The 27,659-nt window shown below is 40.6% G+C and overlaps 1 protein-coding gene across 2 annotated transcripts in view; it reads left to right on the top strand.

The window, feature by feature from the left end:
- Positions 1-27,659, top strand: part of ACSL3 (acyl-CoA synthetase long-chain family member 3) — a 98,708-nt gene that overhangs the window by 30,113 nt on the left and 40,936 nt on the right. The window contains exons 2-5 of one of the 2 annotated variants that reach the window (XM_015417639.1): positions 2,579-2,674; positions 7,234-7,332; positions 9,188-9,611; positions 18,266-18,443. In XM_015417639.1, coding sequence (XP_015273125.1) covers positions 9,252-9,611; positions 18,266-18,443 — 538 coding nt within the window. In that variant the 5' untranslated portion in view covers positions 2,579-2,674; positions 7,234-7,332; positions 9,188-9,251. The remainder of the gene's footprint in view (positions 1-2,578; positions 2,675-7,233; positions 7,333-9,187; positions 9,612-18,265; positions 18,444-27,659) is intronic. The other variant, XM_015417640.1, reaches the window with a different exon arrangement.

The raw sequence follows: 27,659 nt of genomic DNA, 5'->3' as shown, positions 1-27,659 counted from the left end.
TTAAGGGTGTGTGTGTTAGGTAACCACTTGTATTATGAATATGCAGTAATAGCAAAAAATAGAATAGCCAATAAACTGGATTCATTAGAATAAATTTCTGTCCTGCTGTAGCCAAAAATTGTGACAAATTCTCTTTAGCCTTGTGCTTGCAGTATGGATTGGGATGAAGGTGGTCTTTAAACAGTAGTAGTAATTTTGTAAAAACAGTAGCCGGTCAAGAAAATCATTCCTGTTATCATACATGTAAATTGTGATACAAAGTCTTTACTGATCAATAGTAAGTACTTTAAAGGAGATTTTTCAACATGTAAAACACATCTGAATGGTAACACTTAATGTGACTGTTATATAAACGTAGTATTCAGTTCAGTATTCTGGCATATGGCCTATAAATAGGATTGCTAACTGCCTGCAGAAATAAAAAAATGTCTTGCCATGGGGACAATCACAGAGGCTTAATGGGATGTTTTTTACCAGGTATTGTTATTTACCTCCATGCCATGAAAAGTTTTAAGCTGCCCATTTCTTTTAAAGGGACATGACATTTGTTTCCAGGCCAGTTGGCCATGTACCTCTAATGCTGAAGGAAACTTTGCCTATTGAAATATCTAGAGACCTGATCATATGTGTTCAAGTCCTATACCCACCTGCTTGGGAGTCAGCCCCATTGATCTCAGGTCTTCTGAGTAAACATGCATAGGATCAGGCTGTAAGACACAGTTGACTGTATGCTTAGTGCTGCAAGTCTGCTGTCCTAAATGTTCTACCAGCAAGGAAGCACTAATGAACTCAATGTAATTTGCTTTGGAGAGATGTTTAGAATTGTGCTTCAAATTCTGTTAATTTCAGGGGGATTTGTTTGCCCTAATCATAAGAAGAAACTAATTACTTGGTTGGATCAGACAGTCTGGTCCAGTATATTGCTTTCGTCACCAGCTAACATGATGCCCCCTGTAAATTTACAAACAGAGATAAAGTTAATCCTGTATCAGGTACAGTACTGAGTCCTTTAACCTGTTAGGTGTGATCCATATATCTTTCTGCAGCTGAACCCCAGCAGACACAGCATACCTAGGACGTCGAGTATAGCATGGGCCAGTTGTGGGTTGCCTGTCACTGGCCCATGCCATGCTGTGTTTGAAAGGTAGGAGAGAGTGAAGACTGTGGGCAGTCTCTATTGAAGCTGCTGTAACTGGTCAGAGCAGTTCAAGGTCAGAAGCTGTAGTAATGTTTTCTCAGTTGCAAGTAAATTGTTTTATTTAAAACTGATTAATTAATGTCTTCCAATTTTATCTCAAAGTAAAATAATCTCCAAAGATTCAGAACTGTCTCGTACTGAGTTCTTGATTGCTTTGAGTTCCTAGAAATCTAGGTTAATTTTGAAATTAAATAAGCCTCCTCCTCAGGTCAATTCTAGTTACTTTGCCTGAGCTAAGAAAGTAAACCTTTTGTTTGCTCATAAAAGACAAATTGCAATACTAAATTCTCATTCTTACTGCATGTAATCTTTTGCAGTTCTGATACTTGCCGTACTGTCTTGTAGACAAGTAGTCTTAACCAGGTTTGGGCAAAATGGATGGAGATGCTGGATTTCAAGTGTATTTGACCTGTTGCGGGGGGGGGGGGGGCTTAAAATTTGGGGGGAGGGGGGCTTTAATCCTGTTGTTATTTCATGTCCAAAATTGTATTCTCATTGACTGTTATTTATATTTATCTATTTCATTTATACCCCATCTTTCTCCCAAATGGGGATCCAAAGAGGCTTATATCATTCTCCTTTCTTTCAGCAAGCTTCCTTGGTATAGCTGACATTAGAACTTGGGTATCATAGATCCTAGTCTGACACTCTAATCACTATATCACATTAAGTACAGAATGGTTTTGTTTGTTTTGAGAAATACATAATCATTGTTATATTTATATCCTACCTTTTCCCATCATAAACTTTAAGGCTATTTAAATAGGGTTTTCTAAGACGTCTGTCTTCCAGCTACTGCTTGGCTTCAGTGAGGCTAGTTTTCAACCATATAGGCTGTTGTGACTTTGACTGTTTCTCTGTGATTATTGACAGTATAGTGGCATAGGAAAATCATTTGGAAGTCCTGCCAGTGCCAGCTCCCAGCCCATGGGTAGCTATGTATATCTATCAACACAAAGCAGGATTTTAGCAAGCTAGTTATACCATTCCAAATGTTGAATTCTGCATATGCTGGCAGATGCACATGGCCATCTAGCCACAGGCTAGAAGTCAGTGAGCATAAGTGGTTGCTGCACTTACAGCAGTTGTTGTGATGAAGTGGTTGAACTTGGAATTGGTATGTGTTGCAGTTTACTTAGTCAGGGAGAAGTTCATGTTTCTCTAGTTGTAAGTGTCCCTGAGTTCTTGTTGAGCCACATTATTAGGATACCCACCCAAATAAATCAAGTGGACTGATATATTATTTCTGAACTGGCCTGATGAAGACTTTTTCTCTTCTGTGTATGAGTGTTAGGTTACTGCATTTGTTTAGGTAAAAGGGCAGCACTTAGTTACAGTTTTATAATTACTTTATTTAATTCTAAGTTTTTTGTCTTTCAGATTTTGACAGTGATATCCGTGGCAACTCCAGCTGAGACTAAGGGTCGGGGAAACTGTCCTGTCAGTACCAACAACAACAATGAGAAGTCATTTAAGGTTTCTTTGACTTGATGCTTTGTGCTTTATTGTTTGTTACAAAATTATCAGATCAGTTGGTAAACACATTTTTAATGGATTCCCACCCCCACCCCCATTTAATAAGTGGACTTCTAAAAGTAATGGGTAAAATCACAGATTCTCTTGGGTAATAGGGATCAACTCTAGCAACAGTCAGGCAGTTTCTCAGAACACCTGACTAAATTTCAACTGACTTGATCTGGAGAGATTAGCAAGAACATGATTTTTTTTTTCCCCTGTCACCCCTTTGTTTTTCCAAACCTTGTTTTTGCTAGAAACTTTGATGCATTTTCTCCTAAAGTAAGCTTTACTGACTTCTGTGGAACTGGTCGGTGTAGTGCTGGAGATCTCATTAATATGTATCAGAAAATATACTGTACTGTACACAGTGGTTATGAGCAACATAAAGTGCAGAACATGCCGTTTTTTATTTACTTTCTTAGAACAGGAGTTCCTGGAGGGGTGCCATAGTACCAGCCTCCTTAATTAAAGGAGAAAAAGAATGCATATTGAGAGAATAAAGACAAATCATGCAATAGGCAGGGGCCTGTGCTGCCCTTGAGGTGATGGCCTCCCTTAGCCTCCCCCCACACTGTTCAGACCACTCTTCACAAGCACCAGTAACCCTAGTTACTTTAAGGCATAAAAGGGTCATCACAACAATGTTGTTAAAATACATTGCTTTGTTGCAGTATGACTTCAGATAGATTCAAAAATGGGTGCTTCAAGCAGCAAGGCCTTGAACATGCCATCGTGCTACTGAATTTGTAAAGGCACCTCGGGGTAGTGCTGTTTTGGGGAGGGGGGGCAAAGGTGATACAGACCAACTGGACTAGTGGCAGACTTCTTAGAATTCAGTGCCAGGGTGGAGTTTCAGATTAGGATCTGGGAGAGCCAGGTTCAGATCCCTACTCGGTCATGAAGTTCACTGGGTGGCCTTGGGCCAGCTTGCCGCACACGACCCTTGTGAGGATACAGTGGTGGAAGGGAAAACGGTGTACACTGCCCTGAACTCCTTGGAGGAAGGGCAGGATTTTTAAAAATGTACTGAATACACAAATGCAACCAGTTTTTCCATCCGTGCTCCAGAGCAAGTGACTTGAGAACTGAGCTGTAGTCTAAAGTTACAGGCCACAATCCAGCACAAGGTTAAGCAGATTTAAACTACTTATGTCTACAAGGATCTGTTACTTTCTAACTCTGTCTCGGATTGTGGTTGCGGATTACAAACTGTAAATCAGTATGCAAACTTTTTAAATTGGCACATCTGATAAATTAAATTTCTGCCTGAAATAAACTGGCAAAATTACTTCCTTATCCAATCCCAACTGCTGCAATTAAATGAATTTAATAATTTTCTCAGATGTGCTAATTCTTCATTTTAAAAGAAAACTAATATAATTGTCATAGCTTCTGTTTTTTTCTCAGATACACAAGACAAGCTTTATTTATTTACATTTATTTACCTTATTTATAGCTTGCCTTTCCCACTAAGACTCAAGGTGGATTGCATAGTATAAGTCAATACGTTCAACAGGATGGGACATCCAATAAACAGTGCAGTAGGGTTCGGATTGCAGAAATCTGAAGACAAGCAGAAATCCAATAAGTATTTGAACATGATATGTTAAACAGTGCAGAAATTGTATAGCAAGAGCATACTTATAGCAACAGACTTTACGTATTATACACAGTAGTATAGTCCACAGTCCCCATCCCTTTATCAAAGCATTTTTCTGAATCATTTCATTAGAGTACATCCCTGTTACCTGTGTACAAAAGCCCTCTTTTTCATAATTTGCAGGAAGCCAGGAGAGTAAGAGCAGTCCTAACCTCATCAGGCAGGCAATTCCATAAGGTGGGGACCACAACACAGAATGCATGTGTACGGGCACTTGATGATTTTTGCCTGTTTGCAGGGTGGCACCTGCAGAAGGCCCTGCTCAGATGAGTGAAGCTGTTGTGATGGAGCATAGGAGAGAGGCGGTTCTCGGGATATGAGGAACCAAGGCAAGAGCTTTGTATGTGATAGCGAATACTTGGCAAAGCTCTCCAGTCCTGATTGGACTCCAACCACTATACCATATATCACTGTATTTGCTACATACTGTTGTATTGTTGTTGTTGATGTTGTTCTATTTAATTCAATTTATATCCCTCCCTACCAAGGCAGGCTCAGGGTGGCTTACATTAAGAGTTAAAATACATTAAAACACAAATTATAAACATCGTAAAAATCATATACAATGACAAAATAAAGTGCTAGTGGCGGTATGATATTACGTAGAAATCCCAGTAGTCCATGGTGGGATGGTCACAAAGGAGTATAGCCAGAGTTGGTAAACATCTTATCAGACCATTTATAGAGGCTGTCACAGGCGGTTGGGAGTAGTATAGGGGCATTACCACAGTTTGGTTGTTGGAAGCGGCTCCTAATCAAAGGCCTGGTGGAAGAGCTCCGTTTTGCAGGCCCTGCAGAACGGTAAGAGGTCCCGCAGGGCTCTGATGTCTTCCAGGATCTCATTCCACCAGTACAGAGCTGCTATTGAAAAAGCCCTGGCCCTGGCAGAGGCCAGCCTGGCATCTTTGGATCCAGGGAGGGCCGAACAATTTTGAGTCCCCAACCACAGTGCTCTCTGGGGAACATGTGGGGAAAGGTGGTCCCTCAGGTAAGTAGGCCCCAGACCATATAGGACTACGGTTAAAACCAGCACCTTGAAGCGAATTTGGTATGCTATTGGTAGCAAGTGCAATGCCTTCAGCACAGGCTGGATATGTTCCCGCAAAGGGAGACCCATCAGCAGCCTGGCTGTGGCATTTTGCACCAGCTGCAGCTTCCGGATTTGTGACAAGGGCAGCCCCATGTAGAGAGCATTACAGTAGTCCAATCTCGAGGTGACCATTGCGTGGATCACTGTTGCCAGATCATTGCTTTCAAGGAAGGGAACCAACTGCCTAATCAGCCAAAGATGGTAAAAGGCTGCCTTAGCAGTGGCTGCTGCCTGGGCCTCCATTGTTAAGGAGGTGTCCAGGAGTACTCCCAAACTCCTAACCTTCGGCACTGACATTGAAGGCCGGTGGTGGGATCCCTAACCCCGGCCTGCTCCAACTCAGGCACAGGACCTCCATCTTCTTTGGATTAAATTTAAATCAGACTAAGCCAACCAGCCACAGCTTGTAGCCCCAGGTCCAGATCTGGTCTAGAGTCAGACTGATTGTACAACAACAGATATAGCTGCATATTGGTGACATCCCAGCCCATGCTTCCGGGCAATCTGGGCAAGGGGGCACATATAGATGTTAAATAACATCGGGGAAAAGCCCTTGGGGCACTCCACAAATCAGTGGGTGCCTTCGAGACAGCTGATCCTCGAGAGCCACCCTTTGTCCCCGACCTTGGAGAGAGGAGGTGAGCCATTGCAAGGCAAGCCCCTGAATCCCAGTGTTGGCGAGGTGGTGGATCAGTAACTGATGGTTGACCATGTTGAATGCCGCCGACAGGTCCAACAGCAACAACACAACCGTTCGTGAGGGCGACCAGCACTGTTCCCTCTAAGCTGAGTTAGTGTGAGCTAGCTCACAGTTTTTTAGCCTTCGGCTCACACATTTTTGTCTTTGCTCAAGAAGGATGGCTCCAGAGCAAACTAATTTATGCAGCAGCCAAATCGCTCCCTCACAACTTTAATGCCAGCAGCTCACAGAGTAGAATTTTTGCTCACAGGACTCCATAGCTTAGAGGGAACATTGGCGACCAGTGCCATCTCCATCCCATGGCCTGGGTGAAAGCCGGACTTGAAGGGATCTAACATGGAAGTGCCATCCATAAAGCCCTACAGATTTTGTATTGTACTGAAATTTAACATGGCTTATCATCTAGATCAGAGGTTCCCAAACTTATTTGGCCTACCGCCACCTTTTCAGAAAAGAAATTACTCAGCGCCACCCACCCCCGGAAATCTACCTTCAAGAAGTGGACAAGAAGATGCAGTGACAAATTTGCATCCAAGGCTCCTACCGCCCACCTAGACCATTCCAGTGCCCCCCAGGGGGTGATATTGCCCACTTTGGGAACCAGTGATCTAGATTTTCAGTGCATTCTTGATTATTCATTACATTTGTGTTCTACTTCTTAGACATCTTCCAAAATAACTCGCATCACTGAAAGGACATTATTGTAAGAACTCAGGCTTTCAGACTAAATTGTAAGACATATTAGGAAAAATGAGTAGTGGGTAGAAGAGTGGAGCTCAGGTTGTTAGTGTCAAAATGAGACGGGCAGTTATGTCCAATTGGGAGCAAGCTGATTTTCTTTTGGTGGGGTTCCACCTGGTAGGGTAGAAGTACAGCCTCTCACAAGCCCTTGGACTGGCTGTTGGCAGAGTTATTTATAAAACTTTTATCCCACCAAATTGCTTTTGGCTTTTTACAATAAGATTTATTTTTAACATTTTTAAAATTGACAGCATTTCTTTCCATCACTTAGGTATTTACACTTTGCATTACTCTTCTAAAATGTGCTGTTATTTTTTTTATTACAGCTACTAGAGAAGGTGGCAATGCAAGTTCTGCCAGTGAACTAAACAGGCGTTAAATGGCTGCATCAGATAGCAATATGGCTCGGTAGCCAAGGTGAACAAGTAAGAAACTTAAATACTATTATTTTTCCTGAATTTGAGTAATTTCTCAGTGTTTAAAAATATACCCCTTCCTGTTTGTAACCAAGGACTGTGTGGAAGTATGAAAGTGGAAACCTTCGCTAGCACACTTTGGAAATCTTTCCTACCACCAAATTAATAATTTGCAATGAAAAGTAAGCTTATGATCTTGCTATTGTGCGCTGCACAGATTTTGTTTGTATTTGTCTTTAATTAAATAATGACCCAAATTGCTAAAACATAAGGGGAAAATTCAGTCTATCCGCAGTGCATGGCAGAGTTTACATGCACTTCTGTGTCCAGTTGGTGGGGTCTGGTGAGGAAGTGAGGTTTGTAGTAGGAAATTCCCTTCCATATTTCCCTGCAGTGCATGCTGTTCTGGTGCAGAAGGAAGAAGGGGGGGACTAGATATTCCTAATTTTTAATCTAAGTAATAGTTTTTTGGGTTCTGTGTGTTGAACCTGTCACATCCATGAAAAGTCACAGTTATTGGTTATTTTGTATAGCAGTATAATATATTGATTACCAAGAACAAGATATAATCTCTTATGATATTCTTCCTGAATCTTAGGCTGGAAAAGTCCAGTTTGGGGAAGACAAATACTTTTTTATAAATAGTTTTTCAAGTTTGTGCTAAAACACAGTCTCTATTATTGTATACAAATGTAGCATTGTTCTAGTTATAAAAAACATCTGAACCAATGCTCTTAAAACAAGTGGCAGGGTTGGGATTTTAAACCCTGGTGTGAGTCCTCGGCTACCCTTCTGAAATCTCTCTGCACCTTTCTCATACTGCATCAAAGTAGATCATTTCTGTGGATGGTTTCTGTCCATGAAATGTATCTTTCTTGCCCCCCCCCCAATTGCTGGGGTCCCCAGTTGCACTCTGTGAGTAGAAATCTTTCTGTCTGTGGAAACACTCTGGTGGATCCAAGCCTCTGAAACGACATTCCTGAGTACCTGGTTATTTGGATTCTGAAAAATTTGATGCTCATGCTTGGAAATGTGAGATATTTGGACAGAATCTATGTTTTATGCCTGGGAAATTTATTTCAATACAGGTTTAAGAAAATGGACAAGAAATCTTATTGAAATAATACATAGGTTTTTTATTTGTCTGCATCAGCACATCTTGCACATAGGGATACAAACAAATAGTTTTAATGTATACATTACAAACCTAGTCCACCAAATCAAGTTTTAGGTGTGCCACAAGTTCAGATGCTCCCCTGTTAAATAATTTCTAACTACAGTTCTCCATAGTGTCTGAATTGGCAAACTTGTTAAAATTAATTCAAGCATCAGTTACAGGAGAGACTCCATGTAGGAGAGGAGATGAAGGGTAAGGTGAGCCCAAGACATGTTCTGCTTCTCCAAAAGTGAACCCTAAGCAGGGTTGCACCCTTCTGAGTCAGTTGACTTTAGTGGATTTACAAGGGCATAACTCTGTTTAGGATTGCACTACCAGTCATGGGTCTGGGTTTAAGATGCCTGGACTATCTGGTAATGGTTCATCCACCCAGTGCTTACAGTCCTAACTTATAGCTGGTCCCAAACCCTGATCTTAGGGGGATCTAAAAAAGATATGTCCTAGTCCTGTACTTCATATGTTTTTAAGTGGTGGGTCAAGGGCCCATGTTTGAAAGAACTGGTAAAATATTTAATAGTAGTCTTCCGTTACTGTTTGGCTTTCTGTTTATATTTGATGTTTATATTTTTCTTAAAATAAGTGTGATTTCAGTCCAAAAAGCTCTTAAGTATTTTTGTGACCAGAAATGATCAAATAAGTGCTTTCAATATATGAGAATATATTTTCTTTGTCTCCTTTCTGTTTCAGGACTTTGTTGAACTTTATGTGATATTTTTGTCAAGCTGTTCTGTGTAGTGTATATTCTTCAAAAATGGACACAATGAAGCTACAGCATAATATCAACCCTTTTCTTCTTCATGTTATAAAGTTTGTAATCCTGATATATACAATTATAACCTATATCCCATGGTATATATTTTCGGGATCGAGATATGTCATCGCCAAATCAAGGCAAATCAAAGCAAAACCAGTGAATAACAAGCCAGGTAGTGCATACAGATCTGTTAACAGTTTGCATTGTTTAGCATCTGTGTTATATCCTGGATGTGATACGCTTGACAAAGTTTTCAAGTATGCCACAAGTAAATTCAACGATAAGAAACTCTTGGGAACACGGGAAATCTTAAAGGAAGAAGATGAAATCCAGCCATCTGGAAAAGTTTTTAAAAAGGTACATTACTCCTCTGTTTATTGTTATTTTACTCTAAAGGGAGGAAAAGCTTAAAGTTTTATTGTGTTGGCATTCTCTGTCGTGAGCTGAGATCTTGAACAGCATGCACAATGTATGTGTAATGAATTTGTACTATGCTAGAAGAACACAGGCATGTTGATTTTTCAAACTGCTTTGTAAATATGAAGCTGTGTTCTTTGGAAAGATCTGCCTGTTAGAACTGAAAGTCTCAGAAGGCTTGGCTGTACATTTCAAATTCTTGGAACTATGAAAGGATGGGATTTCTCATAAACACTGTTCACAGTTGAATAATTTAGTAGGTTACACTGTATATAAATGAGGTGTATTACCAAAAGGAAATATATATATTTTAGAGTGTTTTCATATTTACGTACTTGGGTCAGGAACAGAATTTGCAATGTTTGCTTCCTTGCTTGGAAGTGGTAGCTGTCTCTAAGGCTTTCCATTTGGTGTTCCAGTTCCCTGTTGCCCATTTTTACAGGGGTAGATATAATAATGGCTGACCAACTCTTCCCCTTTTCCCTTGCCAAGAGTCTCTCGGGCCCTGTAGAGTGTCTTCCCAGTGGCTGTACCATAAAAAGCCAGGCACTTGCAAAGGCTATCCCTGTCTCTTTCTTGGGCTTACGAGAGGTCTGTCAGGCTGGAAAGACAGGAGACAAAGGGTAATGGTGGCAGCAGTATCCTGGAGGATCACTTTTTCCATATATCACATTGCAGTTTGTATGAAATAGAAAAGCATTATGTGAATGGCTTTTCAGTTGTACTTCAGTTTTGTCACTGTGATGAACAGGTGAACTGGGTTCCACCTTGCCTTCATAAGCAGTAGTTCACAAATCCTCTTGCCAGGTCACCTGGGGCAACTACCCCTCCTTTGCCCATGTCCTTGGCCAGTATAAAGATCCCCACCCCCCAGTTCTCCATGCATTATAGTAACCCTTAGAGAAGATCTCTGCTTGGCATGAGAGACTAAACCTTTCCCTCTTGAAATTCCTTGGGTCTTTTTTCACACAACATTTTAGAGAGGGGAAGAAGCAGCTGAAGTTGCTTGTGCCACTTCTTTTCTATAAAACATGACATGAAACAAGGTAATATATTTTTAATTTTATCATAGTAGGTCTCCAGGTAACTGACAGCATTTGTAGATTTTCCCTGTGTTTGCATGGGGGGCAGGCTGGACAGAGCCATGGAAATGCCTAGGAATTAATATAAAATGTTAAAAGTGTCAGCAACAGAAGCTTCCCCCTTCCCATTTATTTAAAGTGCTTTGTAATAATGGTTTCCCTTCTGAAAAACAAAACAAAAGCTAAACAAGGGTGACTTTTTCTAACAGTGTTCATACCTTTATTTGTGGTGGGACTTGTGTTTTTAAATGTCTCATGACAAGCAGAATTTCAATAAATGCAGATGCAGTAATGAGAAAGACTGTTTCATTTTAATGTTTTCTTCTTTTTAAGGGCACAGGAGTAACTAGAATAATAGAATCATAAAATGTTGGAAGGGACCTTGCAGGTCATCTAGTCCAACCCCCTGCACTCTGCAGGAGCATAGCCGAAAGATAGCCCTACAACATACCTGAAAGATAGTAGTTATACTGCCTGTGAAGGAATAATGACCTCTATCTATAAAGCAGAAGACAAAGCTAAATATGGTTGAAAATTAAGAGGTGGGGAAGGGAAGACTTCTATGTGTTTAAAAATGATGCGATGGACAGAAATTCAGCATGCACATTTCTTCCCCTGCATGAAGGGACAGAAGCTGGGGGAGGCTTCATCTGTTGAACTTCTACTTGTTAAGCTTGTTGAAGACACAGAAGCCCAGCCCAGTACTTCTGATGTTCGATGCATTTTCCAAAACACTGTCATGAGCTGTTTGCTGCCTGCTTTAAAATCTTCATTTCAATTCTGACAGTGTGAACGTTCGCCATAGTTCCTAAAATTTCTGGTCAACAGTTGTCTAGTTTCATATTTTGGCCAGTTTACCTTTTTGTTTGCTATTCCTTCTATCTGACTATTTACAGTCTTCTGTTTCTGATTCTCTGGCAAATCATATAATCCAAGTAGGAAGCAAAATACTGCTTTAAACCCTGCCAGCTGTATAATATTTTATTTATTTATTTAAAATATTTCAATTCCGGCTTTCTACCCAATTCAGGGTCCCCAGAGTGGCAGACATTAAAACATTCCAGACATTAAAAAGCATTTAAAATACAGATGTATATAAAATATTTAAAACATAATATAAACACATAAAAATACACGAACAGGGAGGAGGGCTAATAAAAGCTAGTAAGGGAACACCAATCAGACAAAGAAGTCTTCATTTGCTGGTGGCAAGATCTTTCCTGCCCACAGGCTGCAGCTGGCTTACCATCTGAAGTTGATGAAAGGCACCCCTGTCCACAGTTGCCACCTGTTTATCCAACGGGAGAACTGGGTCCAGGAGCACCAACGAGCTGTGAATCTGCTCCTTTAGGGGGACTGCAACCCCATCCAGAACAGGACCCAGTTTTGGGTCAGACCTCCACCTCCACCAGTAGCACTTCTGTTTTGTTGTTCTGTAGATTGAGAGAAGGCGGTTACTACAGTGTTTATTGTCAAGAATTATAACTAGACAAATCAAATTAACCTCCATAGAATGAATACAAACTTTGGACTTCTGTCTTCTTCATGCTGTACTCACCAACAGTCTATGGATGCTTACAGGAATCGTCCAGTGAGCAAAATAACTTTTCTGTGTTGATTTTAAAGCACTGCAGTGGAAATGAGTCTGTCACTGCCCTCTTCTATTAACATTTGTAGACAGATTGCTGATTTGATGCTGAGCTGGTGTAGTTTAGTAGTTAGAAGGCCCCCTTTTCAAATCTCCACTCTCCCGTGAAGTTCACTGGGTGACCGTGAACCAATAAGACTAACCTACTTCAGGGGGTTGTTGCAAGGATAAAATGAAGAAGCGAAAGCCACCCTGTGCTCCTTGAGGAAGCATGGGACAAAAATGTACTCAGGAGATAGATATTGTGATTTGTCAGTGCTCTGGCCCTTACTTGAAGGATCCTGATTACAAGGTGGTTGCGCAAAATGAGAGAAAAGGCTGCTGTGAGTTTTCTTCTCCTGACTGTGGACTTGTGGGAGTGTAAGGGCCAGTGGCAATTGTGGGTAGGTTGGGGCTGTGCCAGGCCAAAATTTGTGGACCACTTACTATTCATGAACAGTATGATCCCATGGTCCATAAATGTGCATAACATTGATCCTGGTTAGTTTGAAGAATAGATGAAAACGTGTTGTTGTTACTTACAAATTGGGGTTTTGAGGATAGATTAGCATTTTTGCTACTTAGTAAGTTTCTTTTGTAAGTGTAATTAGTGGAATGAATGCTTAGTATTAGGAACCTCTAGGTCAGTCTGTTACACAAGTTGTTAAACTACCAGAGAGCTGAGAAATGGTGAAACAATTTGCTTATTTTTTCCTTGAGAAAGAGAAAAAAAATGGGCTTATTGAAGACTTTAGGCTTATTCACTGAAGGGCTTTTTTTAAAGCCACAGAAACATTTTGTCTCTTTGGACATAAAGTGCCCATTAGCACCTCTGTGACCATTTAGTTCTTGTCCCCTGACAAAACAGTTGTCATTGATTTTTCTACTTTTTTTTTTGTAAGATTGTGTCAGGAAGAATCGGGTAGGGTGGCTGTATAGCTCTAGAAGCAGCGGTCCGCGCCTGTTGTAGTTTCTGTGTGATTTTCTATGCAGGGACAGTGGAAGCAATGGAGGAAGAAGACGTTTCAGGTTCCTTGCTCCTTGCCCTCTGTAGCCGTATGAACAGGGAGACCCCCCCCCCTTGGCTGTCACCCTCAGTCCAAAAAAACAGACCCTCTCCTTCCCACAATTGTGTGACAGCTTGGGGGGTGAGAGCTCTTTTACTCATTTTGTCCAGTCTGCTACAGAGGAGATGGCACAAATCGCAGGAGCCTCCCACTCCCTCTTCTTCAGTGCCTTCTTTCAACTTTGACTTGGGCCGCATGCAGACATCATGTCAAGACCTCATTCTAAGCCTGAATGCAGATGAACCCAGCTTGTTTCTGGACTCATGTCAAGCTGTGGTTGATACCTATTCAGGCTCTGTGTTAGCTTAACCTAATGACTGAATATAGCCCCAGAGTTCATGTGGTAGCTGACAGACAGCATTACAGGTTACACACACTTTTCCTCTCAAGTTTTTCCCTCCTGAAAACACTACTCTATGGAAATTGCAGAGTTCGGCATAGCAATTTGAACAAAGGAGGTCAGACTTTCTAAAATGTGCATGCAGATAAACCCTAGAGAGAGCTAGTGGGTACCTTGGACCTTCGACAACATAATGGACACCTTTGTTGTTATTCTGTTTTGTTCCATAGGATGGCAATGTTGGATATGCTTGCTAGTAGAATGGGTTTTCATTGTATGATATAGAACCCTGTTAGATCTTAAAATCTTATAAATAAATGAAACCCTGTATAAATATATGGTGCAGCCTCCTTTGGAATAATGTGTGCAGTTCTGGTCACTGTATCTCAAAGAAGACATAGCAAAAACAAATACCAAACAGGGCAACCATGATGATCAAAGGGCCTAATAGAGTCAATAGAGTCTGGAAGTTTTCAGTATAGAAAAGAGATTACTAAACCGGAGGGGGCGGCGGCTTAACAAAGGGTTATAAAATTATGCAGAAGGCAGAGAGATTGGACAAAACTTTTCCTCCCTCTCCCAAAATACTAGAATTTGAGGGCATCCAATAAAGTTAATGTATAGTAGATTCAGGAAAAACAAAAGGAAATACTTCTTTAACACAAGTGATTAAAATGTGGAATTCACTGTCAGAGGATGCAGTGATGGCCACAAGCATGGGAAGCTTTAAAACATTATTAGACAGATTCATTGAGGATAAGTATATCAGTGGTTACTATCTATGGTGGCTAAAAGGAACCTCCAAGTTCAGAGGCAGTAAACCTCTGAATGCTGCTGCCAGGAGGAATATTAGGGAAAGGCCTTGGCCTCGAAGCCCTATTGCTGGCCCTCCAGAGTGATTGGTTGGCCACTGTGTGAGACAGGATGCTGGACTAGATGAATCACTGGTCTGATCTAGCAAGGCTCTTCTTATGTTCTTATTCTTATGTTCTTATTAAATTCTCTAATCAGATTTGTCTTTTTTTTGAAAATGATTAAAATCTGCACTAGTTCGGTTTTTTTTTTTTAATTTGGGGATGAGAAGTACAAACAGCTCAGCACTTCCAGCTGACAAAGCTTATAATTATTAAGTTGGCTTCCAAAATAAGTGTGGTAACAGTCTTAAGCATACAATAAGTTTGTTCGCTCTTTCTCAGCATTTAAGAGATGTTTGTGGTTCACGATTTGAGTAAGCATGGAATTTTGAAAAAGTATGTATTTCGTTACAGAAAACCATCAGAATGACATGTACTACAATTCTTCACATGATTACTCAGAATTAAGTCTTAACTGCGTTAAGTAGGACCTGTTTCCTATACACATGATTGTGATTGTAGCTTTACAGTGCAATTCTGTGCAGTTACTGCAGTATAAATACATATCTGTCAGTGGGCTTAGACTGGGTTGACTTTGTGTAGGATTGCATAGTTAATAACCACATAGAAGCCATACAGTAATTTAATTTACTCTTACATTATAGTCAGTTTGCCCGTACACTGAAATTTTAATGAGTGTCGCATACTGTGTGTGTATGTTAAGTGCTGTCAAGTTGCTTGCAACTTAACAGCGATCTTATGAGTTCATGATCTCCAGAACATCCTATTGTTTACAGCCTTGTTCAGGTCTTGCAAACTGAGGGCCCTCATGGCTTCTTTTGTTGAGTCAGTCTGTCTCATGTTGGGTCTTCCTCTTTTGCTGCTGCCTTCAAATTTTCCTGTCATTATTGTCTTTTCCAGTGAGTCTTGTCTTCTTATAATGTGCCCAGGTATGATAGCCTCAGTTTAGTCATTTCAGCTTGTAGAGAGAGTTCAGACTTGATTTGAACTCTCCTCCAACATCACATTTCAAATAAATCAACTTTATTCCTATCAGCTTTCTTCATTGTTCAGCTTTCACACCCATACATAGTAGTGGAGAATACTATGGCGTGAATCTCAGTCTCATTCTGACTTGTTGGTAGCAGTCTCCCTTTTGATTGATGAAGGAGCTAAGGAATAGAAAATCTTGAATAATTTCAATTTCAGTAGTCATTACTCTTGTCTTCTTGGTGTCCACTGTTCAGTTGTAATCCTGCTTTGGCACTTTCTGCTTTACCCTTCATCGGTAGTTGTTTCAAGTCTTCACTATTTTGTGCCAGTAATGTGGCGTCATCTGCATATCTCAAATTGTTCAAATTTACCCTCATATGCCATTTGTTAATGGCATATGATGGTAAATTAGAATAAGATACAGACAGGGTCTAAGATGAATAAAGTTAAAAAAGTACAATCTAAAAGGATAATTAGAGTAATATCAAGAAAACAATGTCTAAAAGCAAAATTTTGCTCAAATTGTTAATGTTCCTTCCACCACTTTTCACACTACCTTCATGTAACTCTAATCCAGTTTTCCTTTCTAGTTGCACACTAGAGGGCAGTATTTATCTTTTAATGCTAACTTTTTGTCAAAAATTTACCAAGATTTTGTAAATCACAATATTTGCTGTTTTCTCCTCTTTAAGAACGTAAGAGCCTTGCTGAATCAGATCAGTGGTCCATCTAGTCCAGCATCCTGTCTCACACAATGGCCAACCAGTTCCTCTGGATGGCCAACAACAGGGCATAGAGGCCAAGGCCTTCCAGTGATGTTGCCTCCTGGCTCTGGGATTCAGAGGATTAATGCCTCTGAATGTGGAGGTTTCCCTCATTCACCATGGCTAGGAGCCATTGATAGACTTATCGTCCATGAATCTATCTTAATCCCCTTTTAAAGCTGTTTATTCCTGTGGCCATCACTACATCCTCTGGCAGCAAATTCCACATTTTAATCACTCTCTGTGTAAAGCAGTATTTTCTTTTGTCCATCCAGAACCTACTGCTCATTAGTTTCATTGGATGCCCTCGAGTTTTAGTATTTTGGGAGAGGGAGAAACATTTCTCTTTATCAGCTCTCTCCACCTTATGCATAATGTTATAAACCTCTATCATGACCACCACCCCCATTGTTGTCTCTTTTCTAAACTTAAAGGTCCCAGATTCTTCAGCCTTTCCTCATAGGGAAGGTGCTCTTTATACAATACAGGTTTAGATGCATAAATAGCAAAACTGAATAAGTAAGGCTGCCATATGAGTCATCTAGAACACTTTTGTGTTTAAAGTCACTGGTGATACATGATTGGTTTCTGCTTAGCTAAATAGCACATGAACTGCCTTTGGCATAATAGACCATGGTGGCTTAGAATGGAACAAGAGTATCCCCATCTTTCTGATCTGGTAACCTTACTATAAATACATGTTAGTAGAAGTGCTAGTGCGCTTATTAGTCATAAGTTGTCTTGATCTATTGTTTTCCACAATAAACTGCCTTTGTGAAACAAAATGTATTTTAAGTGGCTTTTCAAACCGGAAATTGAAACCTATGCCTCTTAAGTACTTGTGATGAAATCCCAGAGAATGCCAAATACATTTAAGACATATTCAAATAAGATTTCAGTATAGCATAAGTACTCCTGATTTCTGTAGATGGCTGAACATATCAATAATACAAATATGAATTTCTCCAAAATAGAGCAGTTGTGAAGAATTGTGTGTCTGTAGCCCTTAGACAGCTGATTTCTTCTGTTATCTGTATAAGCCATAAATATCTGATAGCAAAGTGAGTAGGTTTCATGGCTACTGAGTTTCTTGAAATAACAGGCCTCAGTCCACTTGATTCCATGGGTGGCAAAACTCTGCTTCTTTTTGCTTTTGGCAGGGATCCTGCACAGTGGCCTCCAGCATCAAGCTGTTGAATCGTTATTCTTAAGTAGCCCATATGGACAATTTTAAAGTAGTTGGGGTTTTTTGTGTTTTTTGGGGGTTTTTTTTGGTAAACCTGACTCCTTTGACTTGGGGACACAGGAACACAATACAAACATCCTTGGAAATCCTTCATTGCTCCTCTTGCATTTTTTATAGTTGGTTTTTATTATTTGTGTAGCACCAAATCTGTGTATAAGGCTTTACAGGTAAGCATTAGCAAAAAGGTCCTTGCCTGAAGGGCCTTAAATCTGAGAGCCAGTTTGGTGTAGTGGTTAAGTTTGCGGACTCTAATCTGGGAGAACCGGGTTTGATTCCCCACTCCTCCACTTGCACCTGCTTATGTGACCTTGGGTCAGTCACAAGCTCTGGCACAGCTGTTCCTAAAAGAGCAGTTTCTGTCAAAGCTCTCTCAGCCCCACCCACCTTACAGGGTGTCTGTTGTGGGGAGGGGAAGGGAAAGGAGTTTGTAAGCCGCTGTGAGACTCCAAGTGAAGGGTGGGGTATAAATCCAATCTCTTCTTCTTCTTAATGCTGGCCAGTGGGGAAGGAAAGGGTGAAAAGACCAGGATGATGGAACAGTTGTGCTTTGTGAATGTTGCATGAAAGCAGCTAAATGCTTAGGCTTAATTTCTGAATAAAAGTCTGTATTATTTTTATCAGGTCATCCTTGGAAAATATAACTGGCTTTCGTATGAAGATGTTTACAATAAAGCTAATAACTTTGGGAAGGGATTAGCAGTGTTAGGCCAGCAACCAAAGACAACCATCGCCATCTTCTGTGAGACTCGAGCAGAATGGATGATCACAGCACAAGCTTGTTTCATGAACAACTATCAGCGTAGGTATTTTCTTTGGCAGTGTTATTCATTCAGTTGTTTGTTTTATTTATATCCTGTTTTCAACTAGCAATCTCCCAAAGAGTTTACATCAGTCAAGAGACAGGAGTCCCTGCCCTCAGGTGGATAAAGCCAACTTGGTAAGGAGAGTGAAGGGAGAAGGCAAAGAACTAAGCGTCTAAATCCAGTTGTGGTCAAGATAATCTTCCCTTACTGGCTTTCTTTCTAGAGTGATGGAGGTGTAGCTTCCAAGAGGTTTCTTGGTCAGCAGTGGCAGACACAGTCCTTTCCTACTTCCTTTTGCAGTCCCTGTGCATCTGTCAGAGAAGAGTTCTTCCTTGTAGGGGGTGGGTGGGAAGTAAGCTCCTTGTGCTTGCGCCTTCTCTGGTTGATGGCTGTGGCCAATCTGGCCTTCTCCTCTCCAAAGTATTCCTGGGAGGAATATCAACCTTTGTATATCAGTGAGGTTTTTGGACCACTTGAATGGCTATATTCACTAACAAAAATGCTAATATAACTAAACGCAATATGCCCTTCATTCTGAAGACTTTCCCTATATTCCTATGCTGCTGACATTAAGAGCAACCATATTACTTCTAGGCCTTTATGTCTTTGTATCTTGCATGCTCACCAACACATAAATCATAGCAATTAAAATATCCATCAAGGTGGCAATAATAAGATTTGTATACAAATGAAAGTATATTGTTCAGAGAGCATTTTCATCTTTTAAAGTTTTGCAAGTCACAGATATAAAGGAATTAACAGTGCAGTCCTAAACAGAATTATGCCCTTCTCAGCTCCTGTCTCTGGCCCCAGCTCCTGCCAACCTAGCAGTTAGAAAGCAAGAAATTGCAAGAAGATAAATAGGCACCACTTTGGTGGGAAGGTATCAGTGTTCCATGTGCCTCGGCATTTAGTCATGCCAGCCACATGACCACAGAGACATCTTTGGACAACGCTGGCTCTTCGGTTTGGAAATGGAGATGAGCACCGCCCCCTAGAGTCGGAGTCAACTAGCTTTTGAACAAGGGAAACCTTTACTTTTTAAGCCCATTGCAGTCAAGAAATGTGTAACTCCATTTAGGATTGCACTGTAAATTATGTTGTACTTAAAGCAATTGTAGAAAGCATTTTGGATTCAGCAAATCATGTAATCACTGTTAATGGATGTGTTGCTGTTTCTGTCTCTTGTCCCTGCCTTGGGATTATTGCTGTTAGAAAAGTAGATCCTGTTACGTGAAATGTGTGTCTGTTCTAACTAAAAATTGGATGTACAATTTGTATTTTTGAGGAACCTTCACAGGCTTTATCCTTCATGTTTCATCACCTCTTTTCTCCCATTCTGCTCGCTTCAGCCTCCTCCCTAACCTGCCCACTAGATAGAAGAACAGTCCACAGTAGGTTTTGGATTAAATTATGGACACCATTTGGAGACTATTAAATTAGACTAACTGATTGTTGATTTTAATATATAATTTTATATTGTTTTTAACTGTTGTAAGTTGCCCAGAGCCTTGTGTACTCAGGGATTCGACGATCCAGAAATTTAATAAATAGTAATAATAATTTTGACATGTGCAGGGTTTGTGCACAGGGTTCCCTCTAATGTGCATGAGCCTGGGCTGGTGCACTGATTCCCCTCCCAGCGCAGAGCTCATTAGCTCAGCTCATGGATCCTCATGGGTTGGCCCAACACCCCCCCCCCCAGCCCTGGGCCTGTGGGCCCTGCAAAGGGGAATGCTGACACTGTTAGTACTTGCCCCGCTGCCCAAGAGGTTTGCCTCCCATGAGCTGCAGCCACTTGCTGCCTGGCCCGCGCCATTGCTCTACTCCTATTGTCCTGCCCCACTGTAGGAGGACAGAATAGAGGTGAGTCGCCCTCTCCACCTTCTCCCCCTGGGCAGCCAGCACTGTCATGTGTGCATGTGCTGCGGGTCCCAGTGACATGGGAGCTGGGGGTGGAGGTGGGGGGGAAGCTGCACATACTCTCCTTTCTTCCCCTCAGGAATGCATTTGAGTTGATAGCACCTTTAAGACCAACAGAGTTTTATTTCTTTGGTGTGTGCGTGTGTTGGGGGGGGGAGGCCATGTGCACCCTCCTTTCTCCCTCTCAGCAATGTGTTTGAGTCAGTAGCACCTTTAAGACCAACAATGTGTGTGTTGGAGGTGGGGGAGAGGGCATGAGTGCTCTCCTTTCTCCCCCTTGGTGGCCTTCACAGCTGCAAAGGCTCAGGGTGTCAAAAGTTGGCATTATGACTTCAGGCCCTTTCAGATCATTTTTGGTTCATCTGCTCCTAGTTCATTGCTGATAGCTTAATACGAGACACGTGCAGACCACACTGCAAATTGTGGTTGTTGATTGTTTTGCCTAAGGTGCACTTTGCTATTGCTCAATATAAAGTGAAGGCTTCTTTTTACATTGAGTTCTAAATTATTTTACTTCCATTATTACCCCTTTTAGTGTTCTCTCTACTTCCACATGCGTTTGCATCTTGGAATAGGGATGCCGCTATGCACGAATGATACTATAATCTGTGGATCATGTGGATAAATTATGCCGGTATACAAAACTAGTGTTGCAATAGCTCAGATTATTGGTACTCTTGAAGCAAACTGTTGGAAGAGTTGTTGAACTCAATAGATTTAGAAGTGTGTAATTCTGTTCAGGATTTGCACTGTTAAATTAATTACCTTTCATGTCACTAAACAGTATCATTAATAGATCAAAGGTTTTTGTCACCCTTAAGGAGTTGAGGTTTTAGATCCATAGTTCATGTAGTGCCACAAATGAGTCATTGCTGCATTCTGTTTCCATAAAGATAATATTTACCTATATCAACCCAATCAATATCACCTATTAATCCCACAATTTGTACTCAATTTTTGAAACTCCAGACACCCTTTTAGATATTTCTGTCCAACACATTTTTGAGAATTATGTTGAAATTGATGTGTGGATGTCTAGAGGAGAAGCCTAGAAAACTGAAGTATTTCCAGTTTCTGCATGGTTTGTAAAATGAAATATTAAAAAAAAAAAGGTTGGCCTGCTCACAGTTTTAAAGCTAGCACCATTTTTGGCTCACGAGGTAAATTTTTTGCTCACAAGACTGCACACCTTAGAGGGAACATTGCTTGTGCATATTGGCAAGAACAGTGCATAAACATGATTGTTGTCAGTATCGTATTCTGCCAGCATAATACTACTTGTAGAGTTGATCCAGTGGCAAGAACTGGCTACTTGATGGCTATGTGAGCTGGTATGGCTGCGTTGTTTCTGGCTGAGAGGATCAAAGTAGCCAGTAACCCTATTGTACAAGCTTAGTGGTGGTGGTTCTATCAGCTAGAAAGTAAGATGAGGTAGAACAGGCTAGCTAACTAAACACACTTTTTGGATAAAAAGTATTGTTTTTGCCACTGTACTATAGGCACACCTGAGCAGGACTTTTGCAGTAAACTGTTTCTGGGGAAACAATGAGTATGTCTGTTACATTTGCCAGTTTGGTGTAGTGGTTAAGTGTGCGGACTCTGATCTGGGAGAACCGGGTTTGATTCCCCACTCCTCCACTTGCACCTGCTGATGTGACCTTGGGTCAGTCACAAGCTCTGGCACAGCTGTTCCTGAAAGAGCAGTTTGTGTCAGAGTTCTCTCAGCCCCACCCACCTCACAGGGTGTCTGTTGTGGCGAGGGGAAGGGAAAGGAGTTTGTAAGCTGCTCTGAGACTCCAAGTGAAGGGCGGGGTATATATCCAATCTCTTCTTCCTCTTCTTCTTAAAAAAAAATACTGCCTAACATGCATCTCATTGAAAATTTTGGATACAGTGGCATGAAAGCTACAGCACGCGCTTTCTATAGGAAGCATTCCTGTGCTGTAGCAACAGGGCATAAATATTTGGCACAGTAAATTATCAGTGTCCTTGCTCCAGAGTCTCACTAAGTATTGTCGTGAAATGCATCCATCTCAGTTCTGTAGCCTCTGAATAAGTGCAACATATGATTTACTATCATAGGCGCTGTACAGATTGTACGAGCAATCCAGGACTGCTCAGGTCAGCTTTTTGGAGTTCTTTAATTTGAAACTCTTGTTCCTTGTATGTTACTTGACCTTGTGCTGTTGTATAACATTGTGTGGTGTCGGTGAGTAAAGTGACCACGTGTGAGTACATGACATAAATCACTCTCTGGGTCATCTTTTGCATCTTTTTGAAAAGGCAGATAGTGTTGAGTATCAACACTGCCATGCACCTATGACTCCAAGGAGAGCAAGAGAAGTTCAGATGTATTGAGGTCTACCTGCCTAGTGATTGTTGTGGTCATTTTCTTTTTGGTCATTTTGTGTTGTTCTTTTGTTGTGGACTTATTTTTAGCCAGGAAAATATGGACTAGTTTGAAATATTATTAAATTACACCTTTGAGATATTGGTTGCCCCTTTTTTTCAGCATACTGCCTGAGTGTAACAGTGGTTTAAGACTCCATGGCTGGGGGGGGGGGGAGTTGTTGCAAGGGAACAGATAGCCATATTTGCCAGGACTCTCGATGTTCTTCCTTCCTTCCTTCCTCTGAAGTCCTGTGTGGAAACTGTAGGAAGCAACTGGAATGTCTGCTTGGTTCTTGTTGTTCAGGTCAGTGTCTAAAGTACCAAAATGGACCTGGTTTGTATCAATCATGCTAACATATTCAGTGTTCCAGTTCACAGATTCTCAGATGCAGTAGGAGGATGCAAGTTGCAAACCTCCACACATTCAGCTGCCCAACAAATAATTAGCATAAGGTGTTTGGGGGATCTCAGAAGTTATACTAAATTTTAAAGGAATCCTGAATTCAAAGTTTGAGCAACACCAATTCATGTAATTTTTTTCTATAAACGAGTGTGTTACTGGTTTTGTGATACTAGTGAGCTCTCAGCATGTCTAAAATTATGTTCTTTCTCATTCTCCCTTAAAACAAAATATTCTCCACATAACTAAGTAACTTGTAGCCCAGTCTACAATCTGATTAAATCAAAGTGCTTTGCCTTAAGCTGATTTAGTCCAGGAAGTATTGAGGCAGCTAAATTGCCTTAAATATTTGTCTCTACTTGACTGAGCTAAACCCTGGCTCTGTGCTTGGTAATTCATATATTCCTTATTAATGTTTGAATTAAAGGAAAGTTGTTTGAATTAAAGGAAAGTTTGAGTCCAGTGGCACCTTTAAGACCAACGAAGTTTTATTAATGGTATAAACTTTCATGTGCAAGCTCACTTCCTCAGATACAAAAACTTCCACTGTATCTTTTTGTTCTGCAGTAATTTAGGCGTAGATATTTTTGGTATTTTTAAAAATACCAGAAATCTGATATCTCTACCTTACTAAAATCTAGTTCAGCTTTGAAGTGTTTTCTGTAGAGGAAGTGAAACTCCATTGGGAAATTTCAGGATAGAACTGTGAGCAAGAGTGGATAGTAGGTTCCTTCTTCTTGATCTGTTCGGAAAAATCTCTGGATTTTCAGTCTGACACTATTTTTCACATGTATTTCACAATGATATTCACTGCAGAAATATTGCTTTAAAGGAATAAAAAACATTTGGGAATGCCCTATGGGAAGGCAGAATCTATGGACAGTTGTGTTTAATTCTCAATCCTTTTAAAACTGTAATTGAGCACCTGAAGTGTCAAAACTATTGTATATTTAAAGAATCTTCAGAAATACTAAGAAATCTTTCTTCCTAAGATTATCTGACAGATTCAATTCAGACCATCAAAAATGTTTAATTTTCGACTTTCATTTGTTACATAAAAATGTAGCAAAACATTGAAACATCTGTTGTAGAGAAGTTTGCATCTGTATCAGGACATCAGGCGGGATGGTGGGGATTTAGCTGGACATCTCAAGTTCTTGAGACGTGCCTCAGCTCACAGCATGACACATCACTTCGTGATCTCAAATGAATGAACTTGGCTGACTTATTTTCTGGCAGATGGTAATATGGTCATACACTTTTCACGTACTCATTTCTAAACACTGAGTTGCAGTCAAGGAAATAGCATGAATTGAATTTTTGCAAGGAAAAATGTTTGCTATTTCAGTTTTGAACAAGTAATTCTCTTCCTGTGTTCATCATGCGCTAGGCTTAATCTTGCTATATTTTGGTGTATATTAATTAATAAACGTATGTGTTCTTTTCCTGTAACATGTGCATGTATCAGCATAAAAGGAGTACTGTTTTTAACCTTATTTTAATTTTTTAACCCAGTGGTTACAAACAATAGTACCTTATTTAACAAAGTAAAACAAAAAAATGAAAAAAATGCCGAACCCTGAAGTTCTCTCATAATACTTCCTGTTAATGCCCATTAAAGAAACAAGCTCTACTGGATTACATTGAAGTCCAGCATCCTGTTTTCAGAAGTGGTCAGCCAGATGTTTCAACCCACAAGCAGAGTATGAAACCAACAATCTCCTCCTACTGTGCTCCCCCCCCCCCACAATATACAGCTTGTGAAGGTGAAGGTTGAATTTAGTCATTATGGTTAAGAGCTGTGAATTTGTCTCCCATTAGTTTTTCTATTCCCCTTTTATAAATCCATCTAAGGTAGTGTCTGTCACTACATCATGTAGCAATGTAATCATAAACTTACACATTATGTGAAGCACTGCCTGATTTTGTCTGTCCTGACTTTACTGCCTGTCACTGTCCTTGATCAGCTGATGTCATTTAGGCCTAACATTATTGGAGAGGAGAAATTCTCTCTGTCCTTTCTCCATATCATGTTCAGTGTGATAACTTCTGTTGGACCCTTTTTTAGTTCCCTTTGTTTCTAAACTAAAAAAAGAACAAAATGCTTGAGGAACTCATTATCTTTTTATTTGTTTGGGGATCCGTGACAGACGTGTCATAGTACATGTGAACAAGAGTTTAGTGTTTTCTTTTCAGTTATCTTCAGGTACTGTAATGCAGCAGGGCTTTTCATATGCTATTATTGGCTTGTTGTCACAGAGACTAAAAGGAAGAACTCTACATATTGGTGGTAGGAGGCCACATCAGGAGAAAGCCTTGCTCTCATGCCCTGTTGCATGTCAGCTCTCCATTGCAGCTGGGCACCCACTGTATGAGATGGAGTACTGGACTCTATGGACCACTGTTCTCTTCTTATGGTTGTTGTATAAAGTTGAATCCTGTGGATAAGATCCAGGTGTGTGAGGGAGATAGGTGATTCTCATCTATTTCCCACCCAGCGATGGCAACCCTTCAATGCCAGCTTCATATTGCTCCTTAGGGTCCGCTGTCCCCTACGGGCAGTATTTGGGGGGCATTGCAGGCTGCAGCATAAGGGGAGAGGTAGGGAAGTTGCTTCCATGCATAGCATTTTGATGTGATCCAACCCATAGTATTTTCCTAGAATCAGCTAGCCTTTTGTAGTTTGTAGTTTATTATGCGTTGGACAATTAAGTATGCTATTGTATTTGGAACCAGCTTCATACAAGGCAAAATTATCTTTGAAGGGTTTTTATTTTTGCCTTGGAACACTACAACTGGATGTTTTTGACTTCAGAGTTGTTTGTAACTTTCAATTATGTTTCATGTATGCACGAGGATGCGTTACGTATTTTGGCTGATCAGTGATAACTCGGCAGATCAGGCTGCATGATAATGGCTCGCAGCTGCTGGAGCTCACTTCATCTCTTTCTCCATGACGTCAGTACATCACTTTGTAAATGACACATACTTCTTGCCTTCATTAACAACTAAATGATTTTTCACTTCATTTTTTCACACTCTTTAAGATTAATGAATTAATGTATTGGTTATTGTTCAAGAGATTATACTCCCCCTCCCCTTTTGGAGAAAGTTGGCGTTGTGAATCTTATGTTTACATAACAGGGGTCAGTGTACTAAACAGAAAGAGCTCATGGGAACTAATAAAGCCAATCTTTTGTACTTTGCTCCCACCAAATTAAAGAAAACAATGTGCATGTGTACTTGCTCTGCAACAATTTGGAACTGTGGTTCATTGTTAAATAGTCTTGTTTTGTTTTGTTTTTAAGTTCAACAGCTCACTTTTGAATAAAAGAGTTTTGAGGTATTAGTTACAAGACCTGCATTTTTCTCCTCATATGCACAACTAACTTTGCATAGGGTTGTTAGTCTGAGGTCGTTGATTTCAGTAGATGTTATTGGGCTATATGGCTCCGATTTTATGGATAGTTACATGATTCCAGGAGGGCATCGCGGTGAACCCAGTTTAGGGTTACACACACCGTTTTGGCATGCCATGGAGTTGAGCTCTGTGAAAATTGCTCCATGATTATGCTACCAACATTTTCCATCAGTTTTGATTGTGAGATGTTTTTCAATATGATCCACTTGTAACAGAGACATGAGGCTGTCTTTAAGAAGGACCACATTCCTTTAGCATGTATACTAACTGCGGCTGATGCATGCAGAACTGTAAACAGAGTATCTCGGAAATGAGAGCCAGTGAACATATTATGACCTCAATTGCAGTTGGAAAAAGCTGCCTCAGTGTGATGAGATTCTCTGATTGTTGCCATTCTGGCATGAGAATTGCTACACACAGTAGTACTGCTGCTGGGAAGCAGGTGAGAGTAATAAAGAAAACATGCTATAGCAAGGATAAGTCCTCCCATAGAGGCTGTTCTCATCAGTGTCCACACAGTGTCCCGAAAACGTATTTTTTTATTTGGGTAAGAACTTATTTCCAAGTTGGCCGCTTAGTTTCAGAGCCCTGTTGTCCATAAAATGGTCTTAATCTTATTTGAGTAAAGCTATGCCAGTAGCCCTTGAGAATTCCCAAATTAGTGCATTTTGTTGGTTGTACTATGTGAAAATTTATCTGGCTTTTACCCAGAAATCTTTATGCACAGTGATGAGGTGCATTATATGTTGTTGTGCATGAGGATATCCATTTCCAAGCAAACAACTGCACACTCAGTTTTGCCACTGAGAATTACCTGTTGAAAGGAAGAAGGTATCTGAAACCAGTATTCTCCAACAAATGAGCATGTAGCATTTCCCCAGGTGCTGGATACTTTCTTTTGCACTTACAGAATCACTTTAGTGACTGTCGGTATTATATAGTGTCCTCATATATTAGGGGAAAGTAGTTGGACCCTGGGGCCACGGTGGCTCAGAGGTTAAGACACTGAGCTGCAGACCAGAATGTCTGTAGCTCGGCAGTTCGAGACCCTAGTGCTGCGTGATGGAGTGAGCTCCC

This window comes from Gekko japonicus, unplaced genomic scaffold, assembly GCF_001447785.1.
Source record: "Gekko japonicus isolate JY-2015 unplaced genomic scaffold, Gekko_japonicus_V1.1 scaffold38, whole genome shotgun sequence".
In the NCBI taxonomy this organism is placed as follows: Eukaryota; Metazoa; Chordata; class Lepidosauria; order Squamata; family Gekkonidae; genus Gekko; species Gekko japonicus.
This window is presented reverse-complemented; position numbering and strand designations above follow the sequence as displayed.